A 20,682-nucleotide genomic window follows, 5' to 3' on the forward strand; every position below is an offset into this window, starting at 1 on the left:
ATCCACACTGCCACTACTCAGTCGGGAAAGGTAATTATAGAATGATATATTACATCTACTCTTGGAATACTCAAGGGTTGTTCATAATTTCTCTACTAATCTAACAAATATAAAATGAGAACTACTCATGTGCTAGGCTTTATGCAAGATGATTCAGATATAACTATGGAAAAGATAGACATCATCCTTGATGACACAGTGCTTTTGGTTTAGGTGGGGAAAAAGACATTAACCAAGTAATCAGCCAATTAATTAATTACAACTGTGATGAGTACTATAAAGCAAAATAGTGATATCAGAACACATTAGAGGTGAACCTAACTATTTTAATAAGGGGTCAGGGAGGCTTCCTTGAAGAGGCAGCATTATAACTGCAAACTGAATAAGCAGGAAGTAGGCAGGCATAGGGAGTGAGAGAATAGCGGAAAGGACCATTTTAGGAAGAGAAAATAGCTTTTCAGAAGACAGTGAGGTAGGAAGTAGCCTAGCCTGTTTAAGAAACTGGGAGAAGGCAGTTGTGTTATAGTATAGTGAGCATAGGAAAAAGTAGAGCAGGCTATAGTTGCAAAGGTAGGAGTGACAGGAACCTCATGCTAACTTAAAGCTGTATTAGAGGTTTACAACTTTATCCTAAGGGCAATGGGAAGCCACTGGACAGTTTTAAGTAGGAGAGAGACAGCATCAGAACTATTTTAGAAAGAGCATTTTAGATGTTACTTCTGGATGAAGCTGAATGGACTAGAGAAAGAAAAGTAAGTTACTAGGAAATTAGCAAAAGTAAAGAAGTAGAACAATAGGGAGAATAATAAGGAGTTGCTTCCAGCAGCACAGGGCAAAGAGGATGAACTCAATATGATGTTAATACAGAAGAGAAGCAGTTTATTCAAGAAGTATTTGAAATAAAATCAATAGAATTTGGTAATTGACAAGATGTGGGGAATAAAGGAAAGGAAGGTTTCAAGGGTGATTCCCAGATTTCTAACATAAATTATTAGGCAAAAGGTTGTATAGTATCTATCGAGATGGGAAACACTGAAGAAGGAGCTAAGGTTTCCTAGAAGACCAAGGTTCAGTTTTTAGACGCACTGCAGGTTCTCTTCCACCTTGAGTGACCCTTCTTAAAAATTCTTCTTTGCTTACTTTTAAAGCAATTCTTCTAGGGTTATTTCCATTCAAACTACTTAAGGAGTGGTATGTGCACCAAGTGAGATGTAGGTGGAGGAAGAGGACAATTCTTCTAGGGTTATTTCCATTCAAACTACTTAAGGAGTGGTATGTGCACCAAGTGAGATGTAGGTGGAGGAAGAGGACAGGAAAATATTTCTAAATTCTTAGAAACAGCTCCCTCTTTTCCAATGGGAAAATAACCGAAGAATTCTCATATGATACCTATAGCCCACTGCTGTTTTACTTATACTCTGGTTTAAAATGCTTAAAATTATTTTGTAATAAACATCACCAAAGCACTGAAAACAAAAGTAGAGACTCAAAATAAGACAAATTTTAAATTTAATAAGCAAGTTCTTTTCAAATATTTAAATAATTGAGAGCAACTGTCTTAAAAATGTCATTTTAATTCTAATCGCATTTTCAAAACTCAGAACATAATTTGATTTTTATATTTCACTGTATCAATATTTTATAAAATAAACATTTAAAAATGTTTACTGGGGCTTCCCTGGAGGCGCGGTGGTTGAGAATCTGCCTGCCAATGCAGAGGACACGGGTTCGAGCCCTGGTCTGGGAGGATCCCACATGCCGCAGAGCAACTAGGCCCGTGAGCCACAATTACTGAGCCTGTGCGGCTGGAGCCTGTGCTCCGCAACAAGAGAGGCTGCGATAATGAGAGGCCCGCACACCGCGATGAAGAGTGGCCCCCACTTGCCACAACTGGAGAAAGCCCTCGCACAGAAACGAAGACCCAACACAGCCATAAATAAATAAATAAATAAATAAATAAATAAATAAATAAATAAAAAATTTTAAAAAAGCTTCAATGGAATCTTAAAAAAAAAAAGTTTACTAATTTTTTGTTTGTTTGTTTTTTACTTACCTCTAAAAGAAAATCTCCTAGATACTGAATTGGATAAAATGGAGCCTTAAAGTTATCTTTTTCTTGTTCAGCCTTGATTCTCGCATTACTGGCAATCACATGAGTTATTTCACTTGGCGAATTTTTTGGTAAAAAAACATTTGCTTTTCCAGCCTCCAAAACTCTAAATGAAAATGTAAACAGTATAGAAAAGTATATTAAAAAGAAAGTATGTTTAGTCAAATTATCTAAATCAATTACTTCCTAGGAGTAGGAGCAGAACTTTCTGAAAGGAATTAATTCCTTTGGTCTATTTGAGTGCCACGGAGAATAACTATTGCAATGATTTCCTAAATTTTAAGTTGTTCAGAACAGATGTGTTTAAGAAATCATGCTATTCCCTCTACTTATCCATTTCTTGATATGGGAAAAGTTTTTAAGAATCAAGAATACTAAGTTTACAAGGGGGGAAAGCAACGGGGAGTGGGGGTGGAGGTGTAATAAAAAAAAATAGAATACTAAGTTTATTTCCTAAGGAAAAGTCACCTCAATAAGCCAAAAAAAACAATGCAAGAATTCTAAGAAAGTATTTACCTCAGAAGACAACATACCTCCAAGGAAATCATTCTGGACCACAAAAAAATAGAACTAAAGTTGCCAAACTTCTTCTAAAAAATTAGCTTTTGAAAAAGTTTAACTTTGATTTACATTAAGAAATACATTTTACATTTAGGCTCAGAAGACACACAGACACAGACACACAAGCACACACACACCCAAAAGTTTCATGAAAATTCGTTACTGCTTAGGATTTAGAAAGCCAAGAGAGAACACTACTACAACCTGAGAATAAGAAAAAAGCCAAATAATCCACAAAATCATAACTTTTCATGACCCCATCAGAGAACTGAGATAATAAGCCAACCAAGAAATTGAATTTCCAAAAGAGTGATAAGCACCTTTGTGAAGAGATTGGATACCCAAACTATTTCACTTTAGCCAGAGCACCGGAGAGAAGCAGCCACCATAAATGCAGGCAAGAATCAGGTAAAATCTTAATAAATTTAAAGGCCAAGTGTAGGCAGCATGACAGTTTAGAATAACTGAGAGTCTCTGACACATGGAAGGCCCCCCCTCAGTTGCAAGCTCTTTGCCACCAGCATCTATTAAGTATTCACGAAAAAGATTAGGGGCAGGTAACAGCAGGAACCCCATTGGTAGCGAAGGTGGGTCAGTGGGGACTGCCTGCCAACAAGAGACAGATGTAAAACCAGGCCCACTTCCCTGGATCCATTTCTCATATGAAGCAAAAGCCTTAAGTCATTTGGGTAAAGTAAGAAAGTCTTCTATTTCAGAATCCAGGAAAAGATGCACTGCTTTTGTTGTAAGAGCGGAAGTAAAACTCATCTGCCTTTGGGAAAGGGGTAGGAAAACTTCCTGCTGTGCAGCCCAAAAAAGATGGGATAAAGGATAGAAGCAAAAGCCACCTGTCCCTGGAGAAGGGGCAGGAATGCCACTTGGGCCTAGGTTCCTGCACTAATACAAAGCAGAGACCTAATGCTCGGGGAGATGCTAGAAAGTCTCTTACCCAAGACCCTGCCCACAATACAAGGGAGAATTTGGCTGCCATGGGAAATTGAGACAGAAGCAATGGGTATATCCCAACCCCAGAGACCAAGAACATGAAGAATGCTTAAGACTAAAGCCTATCCAACAGAACGAAAACACACCAACCCTTACTCCCCAACCTAGAAATGAGTAGGAAGCAAGAGGGGAAGAACATGAAGAGCTCTTCTGTGATAAAGTAGTACAGGGACTACCAAAAGCTGAGAATGAATAAAGAACACTGATTAAAAAACCTCCAGCATCACAGGCCCCACGCTAAGCACAAGGGAACTGTAAACCACTGCTGGAATAGAATGAAATGATGCGCTGAAGATGAAAATAGCACTAACAAAACCCAAAGCCAGCTCAAAAATTGACAAGATTAACTCAACGACCCTATACTAACTGCCTTACAAGTAGGTCCATTTTTGGATATTAACATTATTCACCTCAGCCTCTACTGTTCTTCTATATGGAATGTCTATGTATGCAAAAAAACCAAAACAAAAACACAAGACATACACAAAAATGGGGAAAAAAAACCCAACCAAACCATTGTCAAGAGATAAGGAATAAAGAGCACAGAGAGATGATCCACATGTTGAAAGTTTAAAAAAGTGACTTTAAAATAACTGTGAACGACATGTTAAAAGATAGAATAGGGGGACAATTTGCATGAACATATGGGAAATTCAGAAGACAGTACAATCAAAAAGGTAGAATTAACATACTATATCAAAGAAGAATTTCTTTGATAGGCTTATCAATAGACTGCACAAAACTGAGGAAGAAATCATTGAACCTGGTAAGTCAATAGTAAGTATCCAGCTGAAACACACACACACACACACATACACGAAGGGAAAAAAAAAAACAGAATAGAGAAAGCAAATACTGTGGAATGGAATCAAATGGTCTAAAATATGGGCAATGGATCTACAGAAGAAGAACACAATAGAACAAATATTGGGTTGGCCAAAAAGTTCATTTGGGTTTTTCCATACATCTTATGGAAATAGAATCAGCAGATTGCAAATAGAATCAGCAATTATTAAAAATGGATAATACACTACAATGAAGTGGAATTTCTCTCAGGAATATAAGTTTGGTTTAACATTTAAGAATTGATCAAAATAATTTGCCATATTAACAGAATAAAGGAGAAAAGCCAATTACCTCAATAGGTGCAGACAAAAACTTTCAGAGCCAATATATTTATAATAGCATCCCCTTTTTCCATAAGATATTATAGAAAGACCTGAACGAACTTTTTGGCCAATTCAATATTTACAAGATAATGGCCAAGAATTTCCCATAATTAAAAAAAGACAAAAATTCCCATTTCCCTAGAAAGCTAAGAGAACTCCAAGCAAGTATCATAAATAATAAACAATAAACAAAATGCACACACATATACGTGGATACATAATCAAATCACCAAAAACCAAAAGTTGTGTTGCTTTTTCAATTTTAATTTCCAACTGCATCACTAGCATACAAAAACACAATTTTTATTTAGTCACTTATTATCCTGTGATCTTGATTAAAGTTATTAGTTAGTTCTAATAGCTTCTTTTAGTAAATTATTTGGTATATGAACATGTCTTTTGGAAATAAAACCAAGTATTCTTATTTCTTTATTCCCAACTCTATCCCTCTTATTTGTTTTCTTTGCCTTGTTGCACTGGCTAGTACCTCTAGTAAAATCCTGAATATTAATGGTCAGAGTGAGCATTCTTGTTTTGTTCCCAATTATGGAGGAAAAAAAAAATTCATGATATTGTTTAGATTTTTTCATAGATGTCATTTATCAGGTTGAGGATATAAAAATTCTTAACAAAATATTTGTAAATAGAATCAGCAATTATTAAAAATGGATAATACACTACAGTGAAGTGGAATTTCTCTCAGGAATACAAGTTTGGTTTAACATTTAAGAATTGATCAAAATAATTTACCATATTAACAGAATAAAGGAGAAAAGTCAATTAATGGATATAAAAACTTACAGAGCAATCTATTTATAATAGAATCCCGAAATACGAAGTACATAGAATTAAATTTAACAAAATATGTGCAAGGTTTATACAACAAAAACTATATTAATGACAGAAATTTAAGAAGCCCTGGAGAGAAACAGAGTCTACTGATAGGATGACTCAACATTAAGATCTCAATTCTTCCCAATTTGATCTACAGATTCAATACAATTTCAATAAAAATCCCAGCTTGTTTTTTTGTAGAAGTTGACAAGCTGATTCTAAAATGCATACGGAAATATAAAGGATCCAGAATCACCAAAACAATTTTGAAAAAGACAAAGTTGGAAGACTCACAAGACCTGATTTCAAGACTCACTATGATACTATAGTAACCAAAACAGTGTGTTCTTGGTGTAAGGTAGATATAGATATCAATGGAACAGTAAGAACTTCAGAAATAGACCACACAAATATGGTCACCTCATTTTTGGACAATAGTTCCAAAGTAATTACAGAACAACTGGAACTCTCATACATTGTTAGTGGGAATGTAAAATGGTACAACAACTTGGAAAACAGTTTGGCATTTTCTCATAATGTTAAATGTACAACTGCCATCTGAGCAAGCAATTTCACTCCTGGATATTTACCCAAGAGAAATAAAAACACGTCTACGTGAAGACTCATACTCAAATGTTCATAGCCACTTTATTCATATTAGCAAAAACAAATCAAAACCAAAAAAACCCCATATGTCCATCCATGGGTGAATAAACAGACTGTGATATATACATAGAGTGGAATACTACTCAGTAACAAAAAGAAAGGAACTGCTGATACACACAACAACATGGATGACTCTCAAAAATAACGAGGCAGGCAAATGAAGCTACATCAAAGGAGTATATACAGTATGATCCCATTTATATGAACCTCTAAAAAAGACAAATCTAATGTACAGTGACAAAAAAGAAATTAGTGGTTGTTTGGTTTGGTGGTGCAGAATTAAATGTACAAAAACACATGGGAATATTTTAGGATGATGTAAATGTTACAGATCTTGATTGTAGTATGGGTAACACGGGTGCATAAATTTGTCCAAACTCAGCAAAACGTACACTTAAAATCTGTGCATTTTACGGTCTATAAATTACACTTCAGTAAAGGTAACAAAAAGCCCTTAGACCACGCCCTCCCGGCAAAAAAAGTCACAGCAGTCTAAGAATACAGTTTACCCAATAAGAAGTCTTCTTAAAATACGGTGTAAAATATAAAAAGAAATGAAATTATGATGGAAACAGTATGAAACATGAAGACTGCACTACATAAACCTAGAAAAAAGCCTTTGTTTAACTAATACTTCACTTACAAAAAACTGTAAGTGCTTCACAACTGAAAACAAATATCTTCCAATTTAAAATAAAGATTTTACTTGAGTTTGCAAAGAAATAACATGGAAAGTGAAACAGAGACCCTGAGAATAATGCAATACTTATAAAATAGATTTTGTTCCATTAGACACATACGCTTAAAAGTGCAGAATGGCTTAACTAGGAGATCAGAGAGTAAATCATCATGGCTCATTTGGAATAAATGAATAATTGCAAAGAAATACAAAAAGGTATTTAAGCAAACCAAAATTGGTTTCACATTCACTGCTTTAGCTTCTATGAAATCTCACCTTACAAGAGAATCACTTCGTTTATCAGCTCTAACAAGGAGGACAACTTTCCATCTATGGAAGGCTCCTGGAGCACCAGTGCGTTTCAGTTCTTCACGCCATCTTTTAGGTGCAGACTGCATTTGAGGTGAGTAACAGGAGTCCTTTTCAATTTTATATCCCCATTCGTAAGTTGTTTCATCAAGCCATCTGCCACTTTTGGCACTATGAATTATGTAGTCCTTAGTTAGTACCCACTTTCCTAGAAAGCAAATGAACTGTCAGTCACAAAAGAATTTTGGTTCTGATAAATGATAAACAATAAAGACCAAATATCAAATAAAATTTGGCCTTTTTCTACATTGCCAATGTTATCTTTGAACTATGTTTGTTTTCCTAAATTTTTTGATAGTGAAAGGCCTACAACATCACTGAACATTGTATGTAATCTTTCCCATAATAAATAATTTTAATTCTGTTACTAAGTAAAATATAAACTAAAGGATTAATAAAATGTGGTATTACTTAAATTATGACTACTATTATTATTCACCATTTTGAGTGAGGTTTATATTCTTCCTTCTATATCAAAAACTTTTCCAATAATGTTTACAGCATTGTTACACTATATAAAACAAATTAACTAAGTTAGAGAATTTTCTAGGATATGTAATAACATTCTGATCTGGGCATCAATGATCTTTTTAAACAGCAGGGAAAATGTATGTTTTCATTTGTGGAGGTAATAATGAATCCAAATGTTTTTCTGGTAAGTTATTCTAAAAAATGGTAAATTCACCTGAGTTAAATACTGCAAAAAAAAAAAGAAAAAAAAGTGGACTAATGATATGCCAAATCAATCACAGGAGAGAAAACTATAGGAGAAACATCAATGGTGACAAAGGGAGAAGACACTAAGCCCTAATTTAGGTTTATGGAATTTAAAATCTTAGAAAAATAAAATAGAATGATTGCTTCATAGCATGGATGGCAGGGGAAACAGGAGCAGAAGAACAAAAACAGTAACTCTTCCAATGATAGATCAAAGAAAAGAAACTTGACTGCAAATCGCTGAGGCTTCAACAAAAGCTTTTTTTGGGGGGGGGGCATTTTATGCCAAACCTTTTTATTAAAATATTTTTTCTTACATGAAGCACTTACTAGGTGAAGTAAATATTTCTGCCTCTTTAATACTATTTTCAAGTGTTACAAAGTTCTTTTCAGAAAAACAAAGCAAAAATATTATATCAAATATTTTCAGGGACTTCCCTGGGGGCACAGTGGATAAGACTCCACACTCCCAATGCAGGGGGCCCGGGTTCGATCCCTGGTCAGGGAAATAGATCCCACATGCGTGCTGCAACTAAGAGTTCACATGCCACAACTAAGGAGCCCTGGAGCTGCAACTAAAGGAGCCTTGGAGCCGCAACTAAGACTGGGTGCAACCAAATAAATAAACAAGTATTTTCAGAAAAATATCAGAAAGAACCACGTTTATGTTTGATATAATAAACACACTATCTTCCCAGAGATTAAGGTACTTTTTCTTCACCATGAAGATTTCTTTTTCAAAGGTGAGAGGAAGGTAGTTAACTTACCTGCTGCACAAGCTGCTAAAAACTTCTCACTCTTACACAGGCGTTCAGCTATTAGATGTGTACAATTTTTGTATTTCTGGAAGGAAAAATCCACATGAAAAAATGTTACTACGGAAGATTTCCTTTTTAAGATACTTTTTCTATTCTTACAATATCAAGGGTGCATTTTATCATTCTTAGGCAAAACATTTTAATTGCAGTTATTCTTCAACTATATCTTGAACTTTTTAAGTTACTGTACTCACCTCACTCTTGATAAAAGTGCAATCTAGTTTTAAAAGCAATTTGCCTAGAGCTTCTTTTTCTTCCATCTTAAATCCTGTCATCTGGATAATATGCTTTGGGGCACCATCTTCCATCTAACATATACACATAAAGAAGACAACATACGTTAAAGATAGTATTCACAGGGTTGACATTATTTTTTCTTAACTATGAATGCTAAAAATAAAAACTAAAACTACTTAACATATAAGGCTTAATTGTAAATACCAATGTTCAAACTGCCTACGTGCAATAGAAATTAGTTTTAAAAGCGATCTTCTCAAAATGTGGCTGTATATAAAGGGAGATTTGTTTTCTGGTCTGAACACTGAAAGCCTGCATTACTACATTACTTGCCACTAAAACACAATGATGAATGTAACTCCAGAAAAAGACAGATACTTATAAAACTTTAGCAAAATATTAGCTTCATTTTAAAAGTACTATTTTTGCTAAGAGCTTTGGAAACAAGGACACTTGTGGACAATGACACCCTCAGATCTCATACTAACTTTTAAAGTGTCTGTGGACAGATATTGAAGAATATTTATAAATCAATGGACAACTTGATAAACTTATGGTACCACAGCACTTACAACAAATAATTTAGTATAGTAGGTATATACTAAATTATTCCCAATCTACATTTCTTAACTGTGCTATATATATGTTAATTTCATCACCTACAAAGTAGACTGAAAAAATCACGTGGGTTTCAAATATATTTTGAGAGGGGCATTAATCTATATTTCAGTGGAGTTCACAAAGCACTTCGTATTTGAGGTGGTACATTTATTGGCCAAGAAAAGGAAAATTCACAGCATTTCTAATTAGAATACAGCTTTTTTTGTTTTTGTTTACATGAGGTTAGAACTTTAGACCTAGATCATCTTGGAGAAAATCTAGTTTCTCATTAAAGATGAGGAAAGCAGTGAGGAGAGAAATAGGGTAATTTTTTCATTTCTCTAACAACTGTCACCATTAGCGCTGGATTAGTATTCACTTAATGTCACAGGCTGAGCAACAGCAGTTGGCTTCTTTCAAAACAATTAAAAGTAAACTTCAAATATTATAACAAAAACTATTACCAGGACTTGTAATAGACAACTGGTGAAATTAAAAATGTTCTTTATAGGAACTCTATTTTCAAAGACTGCATATATATATGTTATATATATATTTATATTAAATATCTATAAACTATATGCATATATGTATTTATTTAAGGTTGAGATTCATTTTAGAGTAGAAGTTGAAAGAAGTCTTACTATAAACAATTTAAAGCATTACTCAGGGTTAAGAGTGAAACTTCTGCTAGGGTAATAGCACTCCTGGTTTCTCTCTCTACCCTGCATCACTCCTTGCTTTAGGAGGAGAAGCTACTTGAGAGAACTAACTGAATACGCTTTGCCAGACACATCTGCATATTTGCAAAGATGGTTCATATTAATGCACGTGGACATGGCATAAGGAGCTGCCAGTAATAGTACTGCACTGCCTGGGTGGGTAAATCAATTCAGAAGTTATGTAATAAGAAACACACTGGAGTTGCACATCAAATCCACCTCCTCTAAACCAATTTTTATTCAGTAAAAAGGGTGATTTTTTGACCTCAACCTATCTGACTTTTATATTTCTCTGTTGGCTCCAAAGGAGGAAAAGGGATATTACGTATTAACCCTTGAAAATCCCAAAATTCAAGATACAGAACATAAAGAAAGTGTCTTTAGAGATAAGGCTCTTTGGGACTTCCCTGGTGGCACAGTGGTTAAGAATCCACCTGCCAACACAGGGAACTCAGGTTCGATCCCTGGTCCGGGAAGATCCCACATGCTGCAGAGCAACTAAGCCCGTGCGCCACAACTACTGAGTCTGCGCGCTTAGAGCCCGTGCTCTGCAACAAGAGAAGCCACCGCAATGAGAAGCCCGCGCACCACGATGAAGAGTAGCCCCTGCTCGCCGCAACTAGAGAAAGCCTGCGCGCAGCAACGAAGACCCGACACAGCAAAAATAAAATTAAAAAAAAAAAAGATAAGGCTCTTTGATGAGACAATTTCTGTAAGTTTGGCCAGTACAAAATTATAAGGTGTACATAGTAGGGCTTGGTGTCTTATGAAATAATCAAACATGTAATACTATCATCAGTAATTCAAATGTAAGTAGCTTCTTGCATAAGGAAGTCTACTGTATTAATCATCCAAATTTTTAAACCACTTACACGGGCTAAATAACATAGCTCTTGAGTGATAATATCCATCAATATAAACTAGTAATATATAAAAAATTTACAAAAATGTCCTCTGTTACTAGAAATAATAATGATTTAGTCTGATGCAGAACACATATTAACACACATACAATAAAGCCACATGGGAATTATAAGGCATATAACCAAAACTAGGGAGAAACACTGCTATCACTAATTCTAGGGAATGACAAAGACTTTAAGCAAATTTCCTTTAGAAAGTAACAGGTCCTTTCAGAAACACTAGACTAGTGAAATTCAACATATCTGTGAATACCACCTTGATATTCTAATGGAAAAGGCAATCTAATTGTTTTTATAGTTCTTGAAAGCGATTTTTAGCAGAGGAATACAAGTGTTTTAACTGTATATATTTTGACTACTATTATACTTGTATTTTATTTATGTATTTAGGAGTTTGAAAAACAATTTAGTAGGTATTTCAAGAAATGCTGCCAAAGAAGGGAAGTTTGAGTAGCCTTAAAAACCTAAAATCTTGCCCATCTGGCTATTTTAAAATGCCAACATACAGAAACTACTGTTAAGTAATAGGAATATACAGAAAGCAACGAAAAAATCACTGTAATGCTACCACCCAAAAAGTCTTATTTAAAATTTGTCTTCCATTTTATTTTTCTGCTTCCTGAGAACTAAATATGTTATACAGAACTATAAGGAAAAAAAAATCTGTCATACTATGTTCCTCATTTAGATCAAGTTAGTAACAGCTATTTCACAATCTGAATGTTTATTATTAACAAGGTACCATTTTAACATATTTTGGTTTGATGTATAAATTACTAAATGACTTGGACTTATTTGAGTCGTGTATAATGCAAAGTTTTCATCTTAAATCATACTGTCTTTATGATGGAGTAATTACAGCCACTTTACATATTTAACAGCATTTTTTGTCAAAGCAAGAGTCCTCAGTAAAATGAAAACAGGACCAATGGTGCTTACTGGTAGAAATCAGGAAAGCCTTTTTAAAAGCAACTTCTTTCCTTTGGAAAACAATTAAAATGAAACTGATATTAAACAAGCAAAGAAGAAAGGCCAGTAAGAAACACAGGTGTAAAAGCTGGTCTTCCTGATTCAAACAGCGTGAAAATGTGAGTGTTAAAAAACAAATTAGAATATAGAACATTAACAAGTTTATCAGAAAAACTGGGCTATTAGCTAAACTTCCACAGAATCGTGAAGCCCAGTGATGGCACACAATAACTAGCACAGTTTTTTTAAAGAACAAATTCCATTAACCTAATCTAATAGAGTCCTATAATAAAATGATCTACTTGAAGTAACAGAATTTACAATACATTTATCAATGCTTTTTAATACCACATCATATGACAAACTAATAACCACAGATCTAGTTCATACAGTTACATGGGAAAATAGTTCTATGTCTATATACCAGAATAGACATAGACATATATAGATATAAGGATAGATTTATTTATACTTATAAAATAAGTGGTTTAATGGCTCTTCCTATGACCCTGCAGGAGTAAGAAAACAAGAAACAATAGCCTGATATGCCAGTGAACCCAAAGAAAGTACTATACAAAATTGGTGCAATACCTATCCATGACTCAGACAACTCAAAGTCAAGTTTTGGGCTGGTAATAGGTTCTGGGATACGGAAGATGAAAAGCTAACTGCTAGAAGTCTTGCAGCTCAAGAAATAAAGTAAATAAACTGCAGTATAATTGTATGAGTAGTATTTCTAGAAATTAGATATTTTTCTAGAAAATATAGGGGGTGATCCTTTAAGTATTCACACAGAAGATACTATCCTAACACAATTGGAAAAGAAAACAAACAAAAAAAAAGCATTTATTTTTAACAGATATATTATCTTTACTGTCAAAGTTAAAAAATACACGAGATTCTTAGTTACAAGGAAATGCTCTCAGTAATTTTTTAAAATTTTGTAGTACATTAAAAAACAATCTACTTACCTTGATCATAAAATACACACAACTAAGAAGATAATGATTGTGAACAGAGCTGGCATTTATGTAGAACAAGCAACTGTCTCTGTGGTGTGGACTTTCCCAAAATATCTCCCACATGGGCCTATCCCTGATGCCTGAGATTCCTCTGCAGTTGGTGCCAGTTAGAAATGCAAATAAACCTATAGCAGTCATCATCATAATTAAGAACATCTTATTATATACTAGCTTTTAGGTCTATGAATTCTTTACAATATGATACGTAGCTAGAACACCTTTCAGGAATACAACACATAGCTAAAATATGTTAAGAGAACTCAGAGAAACAGAGGCAGTAATAGAGATATGAATAGAAAGGTCTGGTATGGAAAAGAAGATGAAAGAGCAGGGTGTAACAGTTGGGTGAAAGGGAAAAGGTGCTGCAAAAAAGAGGTGCGAGATGCTTATAGAGGTCCGGGACAGAAAAATAAGGATAAACCTTTCCTACTTTGCATTATAATTTCTTTTATGACCAGACACAGGTTATTATAGAACTTTGAGAATATAATGCATCTTATAAATTGTATGCTGCTAACTAAGATAAATAAGAGATTTATTAAAAAAAGTTTTATTTATATATTTGCATTTAAGAACTAAAAATTTCCCCCAAAATAACTTTTACCAATTTGTGCTTTAATTTTAATTAACACATGATAGAAAATTTGAAAAATACTACAAAGTATATAGAAAGATTAAAATCGCCAATTCCTTTACTCTGTAATACCATTGTCAACATTTGGGAATGGGGGAGGGGTCTGTCTTGAAGGTTTTATGTTTGTGTGTGAAAAAATATTAAAAAAAAAAATTTAGATTATATAGTTCTGTATCTTAATTTTTATGTAAAATCACATCATGGTCTTCTTCCACACTACCGAGTATCTCATGGTTTTAAGGCAACAGGTTGAAAACTAGTGGTTTCTTAATGTTTGTTATTCTAGTGAACTATTCTGATTTTAAACCTACTTCTACTTTGATTTTAAACCTACTAAGGAAAATCATTAAAACTTCCCGCTTCTGGAAAGGACATACCAATCCTTAAATTCAATCAATATTGCTGCTTTGAATTTAAGAGTTTAAAAGATTTTCATGATTTCTCTTATCTAAAGCATTTAACTGGGAAGTAAATAATGCTAAAACTGATAAGTCAGTTAAAGTGTTGGCTCTCTGTTTAATACTACAAAAGGAACACACAAATCACCCTACTCATACCCCGTGAGTAAAATCCTGTTTGGCTCTGAATGCTATAACATCAAGTGGAGTTTAGGAATTCTGCACCCTCTTGGCCTAGGAGCCAAATTAGGCCTTTGGCTTAATATAATTCAGCTGGGCTTTGGAAATTTTTTTTTTTTTTAAAAGACATAGTATCTGTTTCCTGTCCCATCCTTCAAAGATCAGACATGTGTATGCATGTGTTTTTGTGTGTATATATATATAAATTATTTGACTAAGGTCACCAATGGTGAGACTTCAGGGATTTCTTACTTCGATGGCATTATTTGGGAAAGCAGCAGTCATAATTAGTCTCTTTGATGACTGACTTAGCAGTAGAGGGAGGAAGTGGAGAAGTAGCACCAAAATGAGTGTGGTGGGGAAGAAATGAAAGGCTAAGAGGACTTAGGGAGAGGTCCAATCTATCTGGTACTGTACAAGGCACAGGCTGCACTGGAGATGCTAGTTTTAGGGATAAAGGGGCCTTAAGAGAAGCAAGATGAATGAGAGAGATGTTCAGGGATAAAAAAAAGGAAGGAGAGAACATGTTGGTTAGCCATGGGGGATGAAAGTCAAACCTGCTTTAGTATCCTAGGAACTCTATACTACTTAGTAGCAGCATAAGGTCTAAGACTGACCAAGCAGGATTTTGTGGCCTATATACTTCGTATATGCTCATTTCCTTCTTGAAAATGTAAGTGCTATTTGCCATTCTTATACAGATGAGAACAATGGGGAATCTGAGAGATTAAGAAACTAGCTCAAGGGTACAAAGTTAGTAAATGGTGAAACCAAGATTCAAAATCTAAGTCTGTTTCTGCAAAAACTGCATGTCCTTTCTACAATACACTTTGACTTTAATTTCAGAATTTAGTTGAATATTTTTAACCAAATTTTAATTTTACAAAGCAATCTACTTTCAAATAATAAAAGAGAAACATACATCACATGAAAAGGAATCTACTGTGAGGGTGGAGTGACATTTAGATAGCAATATCACTGAAAATATTTAAGCATAATTACAAATTAATTTCAGAAAAATATCAATGTCTAAAATTTCAAAGCATTTCTAGGAACAATCTAAAGAGGGCCGTTTTTTCTTATGAAAAACTTCATTATTTTCCTCTCAAAGTGGATTTGGTATTAATGACTCAGACTAATTCATATGGGCTTTTCCTCTTCTCCATCAATAATAACAAAACAGTTTTTTATTTCAAAGTAATTCTGATATCAAGAAAGTAAGAACTATGTGAATTTAAATGTTTCAGGGATATTTTACTTTTAAGCAGTAAGATGTCTTTAGAAAAGTGAGAAATAGAATATTACTTTTAATTGACTCTCCTTAAATATGCTAATAGGAAATAGGTGAAATAAAATGTACTATGTACTATTTTAGTTATTATTTTTGAGAAAGAGGGTGCTTCACTTTGTTTTTTCAGAGCCTATATGGAACTATTGATTTTATTTTTTAAATGTTTTGCTTAAACAGTGAAAAGATTATCTTAGAGGGAAATACTGTCTAGATAATAAAGTTATACTATTGGTTTTCTTAAAAACAATGTTTTTAGACATTAGTGTAAATTGTGGATTCCTATTATGAAATCTTAAGCGTTTTAAATTTTATGAAAAAACCCACCTTTGACCACTTTTTCAAAGACTGTTTAACATGATTTATGCTTTCTGCTTTAGGGAAGCAAGAAAATATTAAATCATATAATCGAACATAAGTCAATAAGGCAAAAGAACATCTGTATTTAGAACACAGATCTAATAGGAGCACATTTGCATTACTGAAGCCTAATTGTCTTCACAATAAAAACTTATACATTTAAGTATTTAAACATCCTAGTCCATTTAACTTAACACTCTGAGTTAACTTAGACATAATCAAATTAACTCCCTTATAAAAATCCACCTGAACACCAATACTTGTTAGTCAAACTTGCCTAAAATGGGAACATCTTGCACATCAATAGGTACTTCTAGGAAATGAGGCATAAGGTAATAACACAAACTCAAAAGTTTACAAGGCGCAGAATCTGTTACACGTACACTGGAAATTCGGTTTAAATGTTCATTCCTAATGCCTCAACGGAAATTTTTTTTTTGGTAAAGGATATTCATCAGTCAAAAATAGCTTGACGCTTCCAAAATCAAGCTCCGTCCAAGTTCTGGGTCAAATCCTGATATTGAGTACTCAAAGAAGATCACGTTTCTGTCAATATTTACTCAGAGGCTTTAGGAGTGGAAGAAATCTCAGGATAACCACTTTGCCTTGTTCCCTGCCTCCCAACGGCTGATATCATAATCCCCAGGAACAGAGCACCCCTCCCCACTCCCGCTCCCTTTAGGGAAACGTGTGTGTGCGTGTTTCAAGGCCTACAGTAACTGCAGATATGTTCATTACCATTCGGATATGTTTAAAATTCTACTAGGGAGAAAAGAATGATAGCATTTTCCTCTTCACAGGAAGGTGGGCCTGGGGGATCCCCACCACCTGCCCTGACGCTAAATTATGGAAAGCAGCCAAGAATCTGGGACTCAGGGAGAGGCGTCCCGGTCGGTTCTATGGAAACGAGACGCGAGTGGCCTAGTGCCTTCCTGGCAGGAGACCGAGCTGCGGAACTGCGGAGCTGCGCAAACAGGAGGCGAGGGAAGCGGCTCAGCCCTGCACTGCAGAGGCGCTCGGGGCCGTCCCCGCCGCGGCGCGGGCGGAGCGCGGCGTGGTCTGCGGCTGCAGCCCATCGACGCGGGCGCCAAGCGCGGCGAGTCGGGCGAGCGCGAACCAACGGCGGCTGCGGAAAGCGTCAGAGGCAAGCACCGCCACCACTCAACCCGGCCCCTTCCCAGCCTCATAGCCGGGAGCTGCAGAAATTTCGGGGGCACGGAGGACACAGTCAGGGTACACTGTCTCTTCCGAGCTGAGGCCCTTTACCTTCCCGGTCGGAGTTTCTGGGCTGCTTCCTTCGTGCGGCGGCGTTGACAGGCAGGAAGACTGCCGCAGCACTTGCTGCTTCACTAATCCGGGCTCTGGGAAATAATTTCCCGCCGCGCGCTCCGCGGCCCCGGAAGTTATTGTGCCATTTCCGGGTGGTTGTCAGTGACGCTTTCCAGCCGTCGTCAGGGTCGTCTGAGCGGGTTCAGGGCTTCCTTCTGGCTGGCGGGCTAGGCTCCTGCTACTTCTGCGCCGAAGGTGGGAGACTGGTGAGTGATTTTTCTGGGTTGCCTCCTGGGCCTGGTATTTCCGTCCGCCCGAGGCTCGGTGCAGTATCTTATCCGGACCGAGAAATTAGCGGGAAAGGGTTGAACCAGGAGTCCCCATCCAGCCCCGTGGCGCTTGACCCTGTGTGCTGCTGGACAAGGCCTTGAGATTCCGACTTACGGTCTTCTCCACTCGCAGTATCTATCTCCAACTTGGAACTCTACCCCGGGTCCCCAAGTGCCCCTGCGCAAGGCCGAAGACACCTCTACCGCGACTCGGTTTAGTACAGTCTCTCTACCAATGATCAAGGAGTGTCCACACTCTCCCTTTGGCAGGGCTTGGTCACCCTCGATTTTCGAGAGCTGCTTTACCATCCTTTTCCTGAGCACTGTTTCCATTATCCTGGGGTGCAATGCCTGGGAGACAGGCAGTCGGCTGGAGTGCACACCTTTTATATTTTGGAAGTGGGATGAGGGGGTCGTTCCTGATTTAGAACTCAACGATACCGCCGCCGTTTGAATTGGGTGAGAATGGTCTTTGTTTTCCTGGCTGCTATGAGCTAATGAGATAGGAGAGCAAGCTTAAAATTTCACGCATGGGTTTTAGATACACATTTTACCTTTTGGAAAGGAGTGGTCAGGAACAGATGTGCTTTCAGAAAGGAGTGCCTCTGCACTGTTCCAGGCTTCCTCGATAATGAAAGAGTCAGGTGAATTTTAGATGGAGGTCTGAGTTAGAATAGCTTTAAAGAGAAATTGCTTACGATGAAGAGGTAATGTGAGGGAAGGTGCTCATTCCGTTAAAGATTTTAAAAATGTGATGTAGAGAACCTCTTTTTAGTGAATTCTCTTTCTTGAGTAATGCAGTTTTTCAGGTAAGTTTTCACCCACCACCTTATATTTAAATAATCACCTGTTCCATAAGAGGCAGCTGCTTGATTTTTTTTTTTTTTTTTTTTCCTTCAAAACAGCCAGTTCCACAAAGAGTTCTAGGGATAACTCTACCATAAAGAAAAATGCAGTATTCAATTCAAGGACCTTAATGCATCAAGCAAATGCCTTGTTACCTTTTGAGAGTAACAAACACACTAATCTCCTTGTTCATTAACAATTCAAACTTTTATAATCTCATTTGGTCCCAATTTTGCCATTCTTATTAAATCTTGTAGTTTTTCCTTATTTCCCCAGTTGCAAGGATTATAAATATTGATAATTTAAGGGAGGTTGTTTCTATACAGCAACTAGTTTTTAGATAAGCAGTGTTTTGTTTTGTTTTTAAATGCTCTTGACTTGTGATCTCTTTTTAAATTAATATAGCCAACCCACTAATACTAACTACAAATAGCTACTGTCTGCCAGCTATTTATTATCTTATTTAAACTTACTATAGTTCTACAAGAAAAATCGTATTATCCCTATTCTGCAAACATTTTATACCGAGACTCAGAGATGTTCTTACACATTACACAATTAAATGGTAATTGAGATTTGAACCCAGTCTATCTGACTCCAAACTTGGGCTCTTTTTACTGTGCTCTGTACTTCCTTTCATAAATAACAAAATCATTCTTTTCACTCTCAGGTAAAATTGGATAGTATATCACATTCCAAAGTCAAATGGATAGCAAAACTTGAGTATAAAGAGATTTAAGGAATTTGTTAAGGAATTAATTCCTTAATGTGTTAAGGATTAAGGAATGTGTTAGGGATTTAAGGAATCACCATAAGGTAATTTTGACGTATGAATAATCCAAATTCTTTTCTGTATTGATCCTTAGCCAGTTTTATCATCCTAACTCAAACAAATACAAGCAATCTGGAGACCATCAGTATATTAGTGACTCCAAAACCAGAGTATCAGCTATCTCTTTAGGCAGCTTCTATTTGTGTGTATGTAGAAAGAGAGAAAATGAGTGAATGAGCACAGATTCATAAAATTGAACTTTGTGTTGCCCTGTAAGGAATTACTATGTACTGGCTGTTAGCAAAACTGTTCTATTCCACTCTTGTAACCCTCAGACAGATGGTGATTAACATATTTCAGGAGAGTATGCTTAACTAAACCTACCCCTTGCAATATTCTATTTTATGTAAAGAAATAGAAATAGCTTAATTATCAAGGGATTTACTAAAATCTAGTTGAAATGATACTAGAAATGGCATAGAACTTAATTCTAAAGAATATCTTGTTTTACAAAAAGGCACAAGTATATATGTACAGCTCATTTCAAATACTAATATCCATTACATTGTATTGACTTCTGTGAAAGATATTTGGTTTGCATGTCCCACAGGTAGATCTCAGTGATATTTTTGTTTTCAGTCAAACTTCAGTGCTTATGAAGGTTGAGATTATATCTGTTTTGTTGATCTCATACTCAGCATCTAGCACTGTGCCTGGCATGTGGTAGGGGCTCAATAGATATTTATTGAATGAACAATTCCTTTTAAAAGTGTTATTTATCCACAGAGAAGTATTTGTACATGTGTTTTTTTTTTTTAAAAGGGACTTACCACATAAATTCAAGCTTCTTTATCTTTACTCACTTTGACCCTGAAATGTATTGTCCACTCCACAACTCATCCATAAAAGGCAATGTGGTATCCTGCAAAGAAGAGCAGGCAGTGAGACAGGAGATAAGAGAATACCTAATATTTGTTATTGCTTACTCTCTGCTGTGCAGTGTTACGTTTAATCCTCACAGCACTATGGGGTAAGTATTATCATCCTTCTTTTAGGGATGAGAAGACAAAAGATAAGCTTTGTAAAGTTTCCGAGGCTACACGCAGTCACTAAGTACCAGAGCTGTGATTTGAACCAATGCTGACTCCAAAGGCCATAGTGTTAACCACTTTGCTATACTGCCTCCAACTGGATTTTAATCCTCG

The 20,682-nt window shown here is 35.8% G+C and overlaps 2 protein-coding genes across 5 annotated transcripts in view; one reads left to right on the plus strand and one right to left on the minus strand.

Moving 5' to 3' along the window:
• Window positions 1-17,648, minus strand: part of SLF1 (SMC5-SMC6 complex localization factor 1) — a 60,885-nt gene extending 43,237 nt beyond the window's left edge. The window contains exons 1-5 of the mRNA XM_082458031.1: window positions 17,528-17,648; window positions 9,123-9,236; window positions 8,878-8,953; window positions 7,301-7,541; window positions 2,054-2,216 (exon numbers count right to left, since the gene is read on the minus strand). Of these exons, the coding sequence (XP_082314157.1) occupies window positions 2,054-2,216; window positions 7,301-7,541; window positions 8,878-8,953; window positions 9,123-9,236 (594 nt within the window). The 5' untranslated portion in view covers window positions 17,528-17,648. The remainder of the gene's footprint in view (window positions 1-2,053; window positions 2,217-7,300; window positions 7,542-8,877; window positions 8,954-9,122; window positions 9,237-17,527) is intronic.
• Window positions 17,649-17,669: 21 nt separating this feature from the next.
• Window positions 17,670-20,682, plus strand: part of KIAA0825 — a 426,330-nt gene continuing 423,317 nt past the window's right edge. For all 4 annotated transcript variants that reach the window (XM_082458005.1, XM_082458002.1, XM_082458003.1 and 1 more), the window contains exon 1: window positions 17,670-17,796. The gene's annotated coding sequence lies outside the window, so the exon portion shown is untranslated. The remainder of the gene's footprint in view (window positions 17,797-20,682) is intronic.

The sequence above is a fragment of the Balaenoptera physalus genome (assembly GCF_965194825.1).
Source record: "Balaenoptera physalus genome assembly, chromosome: 3".
Classification (NCBI taxonomy): domain Eukaryota; kingdom Metazoa; phylum Chordata; class Mammalia; order Artiodactyla; family Balaenopteridae; genus Balaenoptera; species Balaenoptera physalus.